At 35.1% G+C, this 14,284-nt stretch overlaps 1 protein-coding gene across 8 annotated transcripts in view; it reads right to left on the bottom strand.

The window, feature by feature from the left end:
* Window positions 1-14,284, bottom strand: part of NBEA (neurobeachin) — a 667,995-nt gene that overhangs the window by 476,022 nt on the left and 177,689 nt on the right. For all 8 annotated transcript variants that reach the window (XM_018056646.1, XM_018056648.1, XM_018056650.1 and 5 more), the window contains one exon: window positions 12,190-12,282. In XM_018056646.1, coding sequence (XP_017912135.1) covers window positions 12,190-12,282 — 93 coding nt within the window. The remainder of the gene's footprint in view (window positions 1-12,189; window positions 12,283-14,284) is intronic.

The following is a 14,284-nucleotide window of genomic DNA, read 5'->3' as shown; positions in this document are numbered from 1 at the left end:
TTCTAACAGGTATGGCTTAGATTTGCACTAGGGATACTGAGCACATTTTCATGTACCTGTTGTAGGTCTTCCTTGGGAAAATGTCTACTCACATCTTCTATTTCTAAATTGGGTTGTTTGCTCCTAAATTTATTAAGTCTTTATAATTTTATATATTAATATCTTATCAGTGATATGATTTGCAAATATTTTTCCCATTCAGTAGGTTTCTTTTTCATATTGTTGATTTTCCTTTGCTGGACAGAAATTTTTTAGACTGACATAATTGATTATTTTTGGTTTTGTTGTAAAATTCATAAAACCACTGCCAAGACTGACATCAAGGAGCTATGTTTTCTGGTGTAATGCTCAAGTCTTTAATCCATTTTGAGTTATTTTTTCTTTTTCATTTTGAGTTAATTTTTATCTAATGTGTAAGGCAGAATTCTAGTTTCATCCTTTGGCATTTGGTTGTCCAGTTTTTATGAACCTTCGCCCATAGTTCATCAGGGACTCTATCAGATCTAGTCCCTTACAACTATTTCTCAATTTCACTGTATAATCATAAGGGATTTGATTTAGGTCATAACTGAATGGGCTAGTAGTTTTCCCTACTTTCTTTAATTTAAGTCTGAATTTGGCAATAAAGAATTCATGATCTGAGCCATAGTCAGGTTCCGGTCTTGTTTTTGCTGATTGTATAGGGCTTCTCCATTTCGGGCTGCAAAGAATATAATCAATCTGATTTCAGTGTTGGCCATTTGGTGATGTCCATGTGTAGAGTCTTGTGTTGCTGGAAGAGGGTGTTGATCAAGACCAACCCCAAGAAAAAGAAATTCAAAACAGCTAAATGGCTGTCTGAGGAGACCTTACAAATAGCTGTGAAAAGAAGGGAAGTGAAAAGCAAAGGAGAAAAGGAAAGATATAAGCATCTGAATGCAGAGTTCCAAAGAATAGCAAGGAGAGATAAGAAAGCCTTCCTCAGCAATCAATGCAAAGACATAGAGGAAAACAACAGAATGGGAAAGACTAGAGATCTCTTCAAGAAAATTAGAGACACCAAGGGAACATTTCATGCAAAGATGGGCTCGATAAAGGACAGAAATGGTATGGACCTAACAGAAGCAGAAAATATAAAGAAGAGGTGGCAAGAATACACAGAAGAACTGTACAAAAAAGATCTTTACGACCAAGATAATCATGATGGTGTGACCACTCACCTAGAGCCAGACATCCTGGAATGAGAAGTCAAGTGGGCCTTAAGAAGCATTGCTACGAACAAAGCAAGTGGAGGTGATGGAATTCCAGTTGAGCTATTTCAAATACTAAAAGATGATGCTGTGAAAGTGCTACACTCAATATGCCAGCAAATTTGGAAAACTCAGCAGTGGCCACATGACTGGAAAAGGTCAGTTTTCATTCCAATCTCAAAGAAAGGCAATGCCAAAGAATGCTCAAACTACCACATAATTGCACTCATCTCACAGGCTAGTAAAATAATGCTCAAATTTCTTCAAGGCGGGCTTCAGCAATACGCGAACTGTAAACTTCCTGCTGTTCAAGCTGGTTTTAGAAAAGGCAGAGGAACCAGAGATCAAATTGCCAACATCCGCTGGATCATGGAAAAAGCAAGAGAGTTCCAGAAAAACATCTATTTCTGCTTTATTGACTATGCCAAAGCCTTTGACTGTGTGGATCACAATAAACTGTGGAAAATTCTGAAAGAGATGGGAATACCAGACCACCTGACCTGCCTCTTGAGAAATCTGTATGCAGGTCAAGAAGCAACAGTTAGAACTGGACATGGAACAACAGAATGGTTCCAAACAGGAAAAGGAGTATGTCAAGGCTGTATATTGTCACCTTTCTTATTTAACTTATATACGTAGTACATCATGACCAATGCTGGGCTAGAGGAAACACAAGCTGGAATCAAGATTGTCAGGAAAAATATCAATAACCTCAGATATGCAGATGATACCACCCTTATGGCAGAAAGTGAAGAAGAACTAAAGAGCCTCTTAATGAAAGTGAAAGAGGAGAATGAAAAAGTTGGCTTAAAACTCAACATTCAGAAAACTAAGATCATGGCATCCGGTCCCATCACTTCATGGCAAATAGATGGGGGAACAGTGGAAACAGTGTCTGACTTTACTTTTGGGCTCCAAAATCACCGCAGATGGTGACTGAAGCCATGGAATTAAAAGACATTTACTCCCTGGAAGGTAAGTTATGACCAACCTAGACAGCATATTAAAAACAGAGACATTACTTTGTCAACAAAGGTCCATCTAGTCAAGGCTATGGTTTTTCCAGGAGTCATGTATAGATGTGAGAGTTGGACTGTGAAGAAAGCTGAGCACCGAAGAATTGATGCTTTGGAACTGTGGTGTTGGAGAAGACTCTTGAGAGTCCCTTGGACTGCAAAGAGATAAAACCAGTCAATCCTAAAGGAAATCAGTCCTGAATATTCACTGGAAGAACTGATGTTGAAGCTGAAACTCCAATACTTTGGCCACTTGATGCAAAGAGTTGACTTATTTGAAAAGACTCTGAGGCTGGGAAAGATGGAAAGAAGGCAGGAGGAGAAGGGGATGACAGAGAATGAGATGCTTGGATGGCATCACCAACTCAATGGACATGGGTTTGAGTAAACGCCAGGAGTTAGTGATGGACAGGGAGGCCTGGCATGCTGCAGTCCATGGGGTTGCAAAGAGTCAGTCACAACTGAGCGACTGAACTGAATAGAACTTGGTCCAGTTTTCCCATCATTTACTGAAGAGATTATTTTTCCCTCATTCTTATGTCTTGGCTCCTTTGTCAAGAAGTACTGGTCATGTATTTCAGCTGTACTTCTGGACTATTTTGTTCCATTGACTTATTTATGTGTCTGTTTTATGCCAAGAGTATATGGTTTTAAAAACTGTAAATTTGGATTATAATCTACAATCAGGAAATGTGATGCCTTCAACTTTGCTCATTCTCAAGACTGCTTCGGTTATTCAGTGTCTTCTGTGGTTCCATAAACATTTTAGAACTGTTTGTCAATTTCTGTAAGCAAATGCCATTTTCATTTTGATAGCAACTGCATTCAATCTGTAGATCACTTTGGGTAGTATGGGCATTTTAACAAAATTGATTCTTCCAAACCATGAGCATGGTATATCTTTACCTTTGTCTGTGTCTTCACTTTTCTTTTCTTTATCAATGTCATAGTTTTCAGTATACAGATCTTTTAACTTCCTTGGTTAAACTTATTCCTAGGTATTTTATTCTATGAAATCTTTCATTCTTTCTATACATACTTAACCTCCTTTCCTATTTGTCATCTTTGTTTCTAGGTGTTCCTTATACATATTTCTTCTAGTTCACCAATTCTTTCTTAAGTTACATAATCTGTTTAACATGTCCATGGAGTTGTTAAGTTAGTACCTTTTCATTTCCAGGAGTTATTTGTTATTTGTTTAAAAGCTAAATAGCTTGTTTCAATATGATCTTGTCTCTTAAGAATTATAACTCCTATTTTGTTTGATATTCATTTTTGGCATATGAGAAAATGTTCCTTACTTTTGTGTACTAAGCTACACATCTGCAAGGAATTTTGTTATATTTTCCTCAACATCTTTAAGATTTTAGTGGTACAAACTGTTTCATGATATCTTTTTTACCCATCTTGTTTCTTCTCCAATTATCCTTAACAGTCCTGGTAAGTCTTCTATGCCTTTATATTTTCTCTCATTTTATGTTTTTGGTCCATTCTTTGAGATCTTTGGTTTACTAATTTGGATGAATACAGAAAAATAATAATTTAAAGAGGCAGAATGTCACCTTTGGTAGTCTACCTGAATTTCAGGTGCACTTCCAAAAAATAAAGTTGAGAGATTCCATCAAAGCTTCCACACTAGTTCTATTTCATTGAGTACATAACTTGATTCTCTCTTATCTCTTGTCTCTGTCTTTTATGCCCCTTCAAACGAGTTGTTATCTCCTGTTTTCACAATGTTGCACTCAGATCCCCTTGGTGTAAAATGTATATGAAGTCCCTCCCTGAGGTTGTTGTAAGGCAAAGGTCCCTCTAAGCACACTGATCTGAAGTATTTAACTTATCGTGGTGTAGGTCCTAAAGCCAGCATCCTAGCACAGAGAATATCCTTTTACTTCCAATATCCTTTTAATTTTACAAGTTCAAGGACAAGGAAAATCATCCCATCATTTCAGGAACCTCTTGCCATTCTGATGGTAACTTACAGAGAAGTCAAAGTTAATATGCCTTGGAAAGAGAAGACAGAGGAGAGGAGAGAGAATGGAAGGCAGAGATCGCTGAGATCAAGAATTGCTGCATTTTAGTCTTTAAGTTAGGCTACTAACATACTTCATTAGCCTTTGTCAGTACCATGGGAGAGAAAAAACCCTCACAGATTGCCATTTTTACTCTACTAGTACCCCAACAGAACATCAAGACTCATTTATACCTACCCAAGTACCTACAAAAGACAACATTTTGGTAGAAGAGAGCCAAGCTTGGAGTTTAGAGTAGATGAGAAGACAGCTTTTTTTTTTTTTTTCATTCTTTTAACTGCTGTATCCCCAGAATCTGCATCAGTACTTTTTACTAACAGACAATAAACTGGACTAATTTCAACTAGTCCAAAAAAGAAAGAAGCTATTAGGTTAAACAACTATCAACACGTAACAGGCAATTGCTAGAATGAACAACTAACAGACAGCATTTTGATTCATTTAACTACCAATAGTATACTTTTGAGTGAAATTATCTTTTAGAATTCATCCAAAAGCAACAGTGTTTGAAGTTTAAGACATTAGACAAACATACTTGGTTGAGAAACGTTTATTCCCACAATAAATATTCAGTAACGTGTACTTAAAAAAATTTAAGCTGAAATCGTCATCGTTTCACTATGGTACAATATTGGGCATTTTGATCATCTAGTTGAAACATTTGTCAGAATTCTGTCCTGAGAGTAACTGTAATTAAGCCATCTTCATGAAGGGCCAGACTGGCTTTCTATTCAAGCACATATCAAAGAGAAGGTTACTCAATTTTCTATGTCTTTTTATTTTGAAAATTCTTAAGATTTACAGAAAAGTTGAAAGGATAGTACAGAGAGGTCCCTTGTATTACTTAACCAGCTTTCCCATATGTTAACATACCTAATCATGGTACATATGTCAAAACTAAGACTGAACACAGGTATAATATTATTAACTACAGACTTTATTTAGATTTCATCATGCCTTTTTTTTTTTTCTCTGTTCAGTATCCAATCCAGAATACCACTGTACATTTAAACGTTTCTGGTCTTTAGCAGGTTCCCATCCATTGTGTTTCATGTCTTTTAACAGTTTTGAAGAGTACTAGTCAAGTATTCTAAAGAATGTCACTCAACTGGGAGGCATATGATGCTTTCTCATAATTAGACTGAGGTTATTTGTTTCTTAGAAGAATACCACAGAGATGAAGTGCCCTTCTCATCATATCGCATCAGGGAACATGCTATTAAAATGACATATGACTGGTGATGTTAATCTTATTCAATAGTGAAAACTCAATCAGATTTCACTATTTTTGGAAGTTAGCTAGTAAGCCCATCCCTCACTCAAGGAGAGGGGGTTTAAGTTCCATCATCAAGCAGTGGGAGTAACTACATTTATTATTTGGAACAGACTTCTCAATTTTTACGAGAGATGCCAAACCTATCTCTAGTTCAGCTCACAAAGTATATGGATTATCTCCCAAGCTGTGTCCTAGGTACTAAGAGAAATCGAAAACTCAGTAGAGACGACCCCATCTAGACTTCAGTTTAGTTTCACCCACAGACACAATTTCGCTTCACTATAGAATGATTCCCCCATACACAAATGAGATGCTGATTTTGGGTGATATCTTATTTTTTAACAGTTTTAAAGATGTCTCTCTTAGGATTGTAGGTATATTAATTACGGCACCTATTTCCTGCTATTAATAGTGTTTTGTTTCAAATCCTGAAATACTAGTAATGATTAGATTATAATAGACACATCTCATTTCTATTTGAATACCACTAGTGTTTCATACAGAGAAGGCAATGGCACCTCAGTCCAGTACTCTTGCCTGGAGAATCCCAGGGACGGGGGAGCCTGGTGAGCTGCTGTCTATGGGGTCGCACAGAGTTGGACACGACTGAAGTGACTTAGCAGCAGCAGCAGTGTTTCATATTTATATTTGGTGTCAGGTATGTAAGATATCATAAGGAAGAAATATTCTTTTATCAAAACTGCACTTTAAATAATTAACCTTTTTGTTAACTATTCAAATTAGCATGCAGCAATATTCTGTAAACAATTATATTTATTATATAGTATATATTTTAATGATAAAGGTCAATGAGGGAAGCAGTATAATTTTATTCATTTATAGGGATAAAAACTGAGATTCAAAGATGTTTTTGAAACCGCTCAGAAAACACACAGCTAAGGTAAGATCCAAACCTAGGCAGTCCAACTTGAGAGCCAATGAACTACATGTATATTATTAATCAATTATATCTATTAACCATCAAGCTGTATATGCTTTAAAACACTTAAGTATTTTTTTTCTTTTTACTACTAAATTTAATTTCATAGTAACACTGATATGAATTATTTAAACTGTGCTCAGTTCAGTTCAGTTCAGTCGCTCAGTCGTGTACAACTCTTTGCAGCCTCATGAATCGCAGCACACCAGGCCTCCCTGTCCATCACCAACTCCTGGAATTCACTCAGACTCACGTCCATTGAGTCAGTGATGCCATCCAGCCATCTCATCCTCTGTCGTCCCCTTCTCCTCCTGCCCCCAATCCCTCCCAGTATCAGAGTCTTTTCCAATGAGTCAACTCTTCACATGAGGTGGCCAAACTACTGGAGTTTCAGCTTTAGCATCATTCCTTCCAAAGAACACCCAGGGCTGATCTCTTTTAGAATGGACTAGTTGGATCTCCTTGCAGTCCAAGGGACTCTCAAGAGTCTTCTCTAACACCACAGTTCAAAAGCATCAATTCTTAAATTGTGTAGGTAAGTATTTAAGCCTAGTCCTGCTTCATCATTCTCCAATAGATAACTCATTTTAACTAATCATTGATTGTACTTAAGTAATTCCATTTATAATGTAACTCCTTTCAAGATTTTAAAGGCACTTTTTACATTCAATGTTTGCAGTTTTTTAAACAATTTGTTCCTGAAAAATTGTTTCTATAACTAACATCAATATGATTAAAATATTAACATAATCTATATATACCTTCATTTCTACCAACTCCCCATTAGAAACCACTGCTCTTGATTTATTTCCTATGAATTCGACTAGACTTTCTCACTGCAAATATAATAAGTACTATGTTCTCATGTTCTCTTTAAACAAAAATAGCATCTATTAATAATACATATCCATCTTTACTATTTATTTTTAATCTTTTAACAATATAGTTGTTATATCTGTATGTAGACTTATCTCATTGTCTTACAACTACATAGTATTCCATTTAATAAATGAACTATAACTTATTTGTTAACAAATTCCCCCATTACTAGAAATTTATGATTTCTCCTAACATTTACTATTATAAACAAAGAAAAAATGAATAACTCTGAATAGCTATCATTTCACATGCCTGCAACTGATGAATTGTTAGGTTAAAAAGCACATGTATTTGTAATTTTGACAGATATCAACGAAAATAAACTGCACTCTATATGGGGTTATACTAGCTATGCTCTCGTTAGCAATGTGTGAGATGCTTGCTCTTCCCATGTGCCTTGCTAACAGAGAAGGATTCTGAATTTTGAGATTTCTATCCATCTAATACATGAACAATGTGCTTAATTTTAGATTGTATTTCCCTTACTACAGGTAGAATTGAGCCACCAGGGAAGCCCCAACAGGTAGAATTACATTACATACATACATGTTCTACTAAAGGCAGAATTTACCTCCTTTAAATACTGATGTACCACATGCATTTGCCTCTATAAACTGTTCCTTACATATACCCTTGCCTATTTTTCTACTGGGTTGTCTTATCAATTTCTAGAGAAAGCTCATCATGTAAGATTGTTTTAACTTCCTCAGATTCTATACTAATTAAGAAAATTATCACTGATTTTGTACATTCATTATGTTTGCCCTTTCTTCAGTTGCTGAGTGGTTAGCTAGCCATTTTTATTACAATTTTTTAAAATCAGATTTTAAATGATTATGTCTTTTAAATCTTTAATTCCTACTTTCTAATTTATTATTTCCATTTATTGTAAATCCTTATCTAACATTTATGCTTTAATTATTTTATTCTGTATTTCTTTTCTATTGTTCCATAGCTATGATATTCCTCTAAGTACTTCTTTGCTGCTGCTGCTAAGTTGCTTCAGTTGTGTCCAACTCTGTGCGATCCCACAGATGGTGGCCCACCAGGGTCCTCTGACCCTAGGATTCTCCAGGCAAGAATACTGGAGTGGGCTGCCATTTCCTTCTCCAATGCATGCACACATGCTAAGTTGCTTCAGTCATGTCCAACTCTGTATGATCCTATGGACAGCAGCCCTCCAGGCTCCTCTGTCCACAGGATTCTCCAGGCAAGAATACTGGAGTGGGTTGCCAGTTCCTTCTCCCAAGCACTTCTTAATTAAGCTGTATTCAATGAGGTTTTGAAGTTGTTTTCTAAACATTCTGCAATTTCAGTGTACTTTATCTTTGACACAAAAGTTAATAAATTTTAAATGTCTAGGAAGAAGAAACTTTATCTTTTTTATTTTATTCCTATTTTCAATTTTGTTGCATTTTAACAAGAAAATCTTGACTGTTTTGTCTCTCTGTTTTGGATTTTTTCTTTGATCCCTGCTACACCCTACCATGTCCAGCCTCCCTAGTGGCTCAGATGGTAAAGAATCTGCCTGCAATGCAGGAGACCTGGGTTTGATCCTTGGGTTGGGAAGATGCCTGGAAAAGGGATAGGAAACCCACTCCAGTATTCTTGCCTGGAGAATTGCATGGACAGAGGAGCCTGGCCGACTACAGTCGATGGGGTGGCAAAGAGTCGGACATGACCAAGAGACTAATACTTTCACTTTCACACCAAGTCAAATTTTCATTCATGTTCTATGAGCACTTGGAGTTACAGTCTTTATTAATATGGTACCTACTGACTTCAAGCTATATTAATTAGATTTACTTTATTATTTACATTACTCTCCCTTTTGCCTTTTTATGGACTGGGGTGAATTAGAGTTTGTTTCGATGTTTTAAATTATTAGTGATTATTTCTCCTGTAATTTCTGTTTCATGAAAGTTTCAACCTTTAATATTATAAAGTATCTTTGTTTATATTGTTTATTGCTTTTTGGCTTGAATTCTAACTTGTCCAATAATAAGACCATGATTCCTGATTTTTTTCATTTGTATTTTTGTATTACAGTTTTGGGTTTCCCAGGTGGTACTAGTGGTAAAGAACATGCCACCAATGCAAGAGACTTTAAGATATGTGGATTTGATTCCTAGATAGGAAGATCCCCTGGAAGATGGCATGGCAACCCATATCTTAATTCTTGCCTAGAGACTCTCATGGTCAGAGGAGCCTGGTGGGCTATGGTCCATGGGGTCACAAAGAGTCGGACACGACTGAAAGGACTTAGCATGCATATGTCACATTTTATGCTTCTTAAATGTTATAGATTTTAAAAAAATCATCCATTATATGCATTGTTCTCAGTTTTATTTATACAGTATTTTTTAATATATAGACAACATTACAGCTTTCTTTTTTTCCCTTTCTTTTTCTTGGCTGCATGGCATTTGGGATCTGTTTCCCAACCAGGGCTCAAACCTGTGCCCCCTGCATTGGAAGCACAGGGTCTCAACCACTGGACTACCAGTGAAGTCTTGATGAGCATTACAGTTTTAACTGCTCATCTTTGTTGTTATACAGGAATAAGAAGTCCTTTATGTGTTTAGGCAGTTCATGTATTTCCCAATGATGAGCGATGATAAAATCTCCATATTTACTCAAATTTCCCTCTCTCCTAAAGCATCAAATTTTATTCAACAGGCCTACACTTTTATTGTCAGCTTACATGGATATCCTTTGACTCTTTGAACTTTGTCTAGTTTCCTCCTTTCCCTAGTCCTTTCTCAGTTCATTATAACAATAGAATTTCTACCTTATTAGGGCATACAAAAAGGAAATACCGCTTTGTTATTTGTTTTAGTCTTAGTTTTACTATTAAATTAATTCAGTGTTCATCAATAGTGCTTGGCTGTAGTCTGTCCAGTCAGTCCTAATTGGCTGAACTTAACCCCAAGTAATTTTCTCAAGAATTATTCAGAAAAACAGTTCCTTACACGGTTAAAAATTGTTTGGCAGCATACTTTTATGTAAAGGATACTCTGGCTTCTATTTTCTTGAGTACTTTATGGTTACTGCTTTCCATTTTCTACTGATGGTTACCATAGAGAAGCCTAAGCCCAGAGTAACTATTTTTTTTCCTTTAACTTCTGAATGTTGAAAAAAGGACTTAAAAAAAAATTTATATTTAAATCCAATAGTATACTTTCCTACAGACTATTTCAAGAAAACTTTTCCTGGTACACAGCATATACCCTTTAATGTGGATGGCAAAATCTATATTAGAAGCCCACTGAATTATAGATTAAAAAAAAAACTTGTTTAGTTACATTGTCCTGCTTTTCTTATTTGGAAACTCTATTTATGCCATTAATGTTTTGGAATTTCTATGTCTTCTGGATCAATCATTTCCTCTTTAATCCTTCTGAACTCTTTTATATTCACCCAGGCACATTATTTGCTTTGTTTTCATTTTTATCTTCCATGTATCATACTGTACTATCCACAGAGCTGCTCTTCCTTGAGCATCTTCCAATTTCATTTTTGTGTGAGAGTTTTTCCTTCCAATTTGTTTCAAAATTTTATTAGCTCATGATTCAACATTTCAAAGTTATTCCATCATTTCTCCTAACTTTGTAAAATTCTGCTTTGGAGCTTCCTTTTCTCACAAGAAATTCTTTCTTACTTTTTAAACTTACAGTAAAAATTTTAACTGTATTTATTGTGTACTTCATGGCAATATTTTCCAGTGACTATTCTTCATGTACTGGTTAGTTCTACTTATCTTTTCCACATTTCTATGTTTTAAAATGTGTGTTTCTTGACAATTTTTAAGAGGTTGCATATAGGGAAGAAGCCTTTATTAATTATTCCCAATCAATTTCCTATTTTTAATCAAAGTTAAGAGCCATATCTCTTTAAGTTAAAACTGAATATGCTCTCACTCCTGGTATTCCATCACCTCGTAAACTTACAGTTCCTCAAGTACGCATTGCTCTTTTCTACAATCCTGGCTTTGTTGAACTACTCTCTAGATCTGTAAAATCACTATTCTCTCTTAACTACTGATTTGGTACCAAAATGAAAATAATATTTACTTTCCTAGACTATTTAGCATGTTAGACATGTTTATCTGAATGGTGTGAAATTTTCATTAGTGTTATTGATCACTCTCCATAATTCAAAATACCAAAAAAAATTAGCAATTCAAAAATTCTGAGAGGAACCCTATCCATCCTTATTAAGTGGCAGTATTTGTATATAAATGGATTTGTTTTTGTATATAAAATGTATATAAAATGGATTTATATAACACTATTCAGGCACAGGACAACATAGTATGAAAAACACTCATATATCAGCAAGTGATTTTTTAAAAAATTTTTTTCTCAGTAAACAATTTTTAAAGGTGTCTAAACTCTGGACTTTGGGGGAAAAAGGAATACTGTAGGATCTTCAAATCACAATAAGCCTCAAAATTAGAAACTAATACAAACAGATATTAAATATTGACTTAGCTGTCAGCAAAACCTCAATATACATATTTGCCTGTGTCAAGAAAGCTTCATTGAAATCATATCCCCATGTCCTTTATTTGATGAAATATGTTCCATTATCTTTAAAAGAACAATATTTTCTTTCCAGCATGCAACAGGAATACAGTAAATTACTTAAGTGTGATAAACTGTTAAACATTCTTTTATAAAATGTTTTTCTTTTTAGCACAAGTTATTACTTTTCACTGTAACATGATTCCAATCAAATTTATGTGTTATTAAATCAGTAAAAACAAAATTTCAGTAGATATTTCTATAATTCATTATGGAAAACATCAACTTACTTGTGACCTAAATGCTTCAGAAAATATCCCAGAACCTTCAGAGCTTGAACCCAAATACTTTCACTTTTAGAGGCCAATAATTTGTAGATTACCCTAAAATATATAGAAATAAATGATCTTTTGAGAACATTTGAATATTAAAAATATAAGCACTGTATACTTTACAAGGAAATTATAAATGTATAAAACATAAAATATCTCAGAATTTTAAATTATTTGAAAAAAGTTGAAAACTAGCATATTAGTTTTCTTTATATTTGAACTTCAAATACATACTCAAAAGGACAAAGCAACTGGTTGTTCGTAGGTAATGCCTCCCATCACACTGAATATAATTTTCAATGTTAAGATGCATGCTCAGTTAAACCACATTTCTTCTATTAGAATTTCCCCTAACATTTGTACTTAATGACCCTTTTTCCTGGTTATGGCTAATTGGACCACAGGAGTACATACCTGCTCAATTTTTCTTTTCTAAAAATTTGGAATAAATTCTGAGAAACAACAGCTAATCTTTGTTGGGCTCTTGAATTAGGAAATGATTTAGAACAGAAACTGTAGGACAGCCTTGCTCTGTTCACAAGGTGAGTCTGTATACAAAGGAATAAAGCAGCTATACAGGAAGTAGCAGAAAAAGCAAACTTGTTTCCTCAAAGAGTTTCAATTCTTGGTTCCTAGGAAAACGTGTTGTACAACAAAGTAACACATGAACTAACTTACAATCCCTTCAAATAATATTTATATGTACTTCAGAAATTTTATCTCATTTTTTTCCAAAAAATAATTTTTTTTTCCTGTATAGCGTGTGCATACTTAGTTGCTCAGTTCTGTCCAACCTGACTGTTGGCAAAGTATAATTTTCCTATCATTTCAGGGACAGTAACAGAGAAAAACAAATAACTGAAAGTTAATAACTCTATCTTATGTTTAACAGTAGCTTATACTATTAGAAACAAAATATTGTTGATAATACTGTCTTATTACTCTACTGAAGAACAGATGATTAGAAGAGTGATTACTTCCTTCAGAAGATAGTTTTTTAGAAAAGCCTCAAGTTATTAGCATTAGTCACTCGGTCGCGTCCGACTCTTTGCGACCCCACAGACTGTAGCCTGCCAGGTTCCTCTGTCCACAGGATTCAGGCAGCAATACTGGAGTGGGTTACCACTCCAGTTCTTGCCATTCAAGTTCTTAAATGAATGTAAATTTACATTGAAATATACTTTCAGAATTATTAAGGACCAATATCAGTAATGGAAAAAAAAGACAATTATGAGAACAGAAAAGTTATTATTTTATCATTGATGTTTTAGTCACTGAGTCGTGTCCAATTCTTTTGCGACCCCATGGACTGTATGCAGCCTGCCAGGTTCCTCTGTCCATGAGATTTCCCAGAAAAGAACACTGGAGTGAGTCGCCACTTCCTACTTCAGGGGATCTTTCTGACCCAGGGATCGAACCTGCCTCAGATGCACTGGCAGGTGGATTCTTTACCACTGAGTCAACTGGGAAGCCCACAGAAAAGTTATACATGTCAAAAAAAAAAAAAAAGAAGAAGAAGAAATATTCAGGGAATCATAAAAAGAAAATTCAATAGCAAAAATAATCTTGAAAACAAAAGTAAAACCTCACAGCATAAAAATGTGACTCTACTCAAAATATGTCATCAGAAACTCCACAGAGTTCCTATTCTCTAGGAATAACTGAGTTTAAGGGATAAAAAGGTATAAATACATCTGAGATCAACAGAAATTATGATTTAACATTTGAAACATGAAAGATCTAAGGCCATCAGACATCTATGCTACACAAGATTTTTTTTATAACCAAGTAGTTATTTAAAAAATAATATGAAGAATGAATAGGAAATTTACCAATGATTCAGTTAATGACTGTTTATGAAAGTGAAAGTGAAGTTGCTCAGTCGTGTCCGACTCTTTGCGACTCCATGGACTGCAGACTACCAGGCTTCTCTGTCTATGGAATTTTCCAGGCAAGAATACTGGAGTGGGTTGCCATTTCCTTCTCCAGGAGATCTTCCCAACCCAGGGATTGAACCCGGGTCTCCTGCATTGTAGGCAGACGCTTTACCGTC

The sequence above is a fragment of the Capra hircus genome, chromosome 12 (assembly GCF_001704415.2).
Source record: "Capra hircus breed San Clemente chromosome 12, ASM170441v1, whole genome shotgun sequence".
NCBI lineage: Eukaryota > Metazoa > Chordata > Mammalia > Artiodactyla > Bovidae > Capra > Capra hircus.
This window is presented reverse-complemented; position numbering and strand designations above follow the sequence as displayed.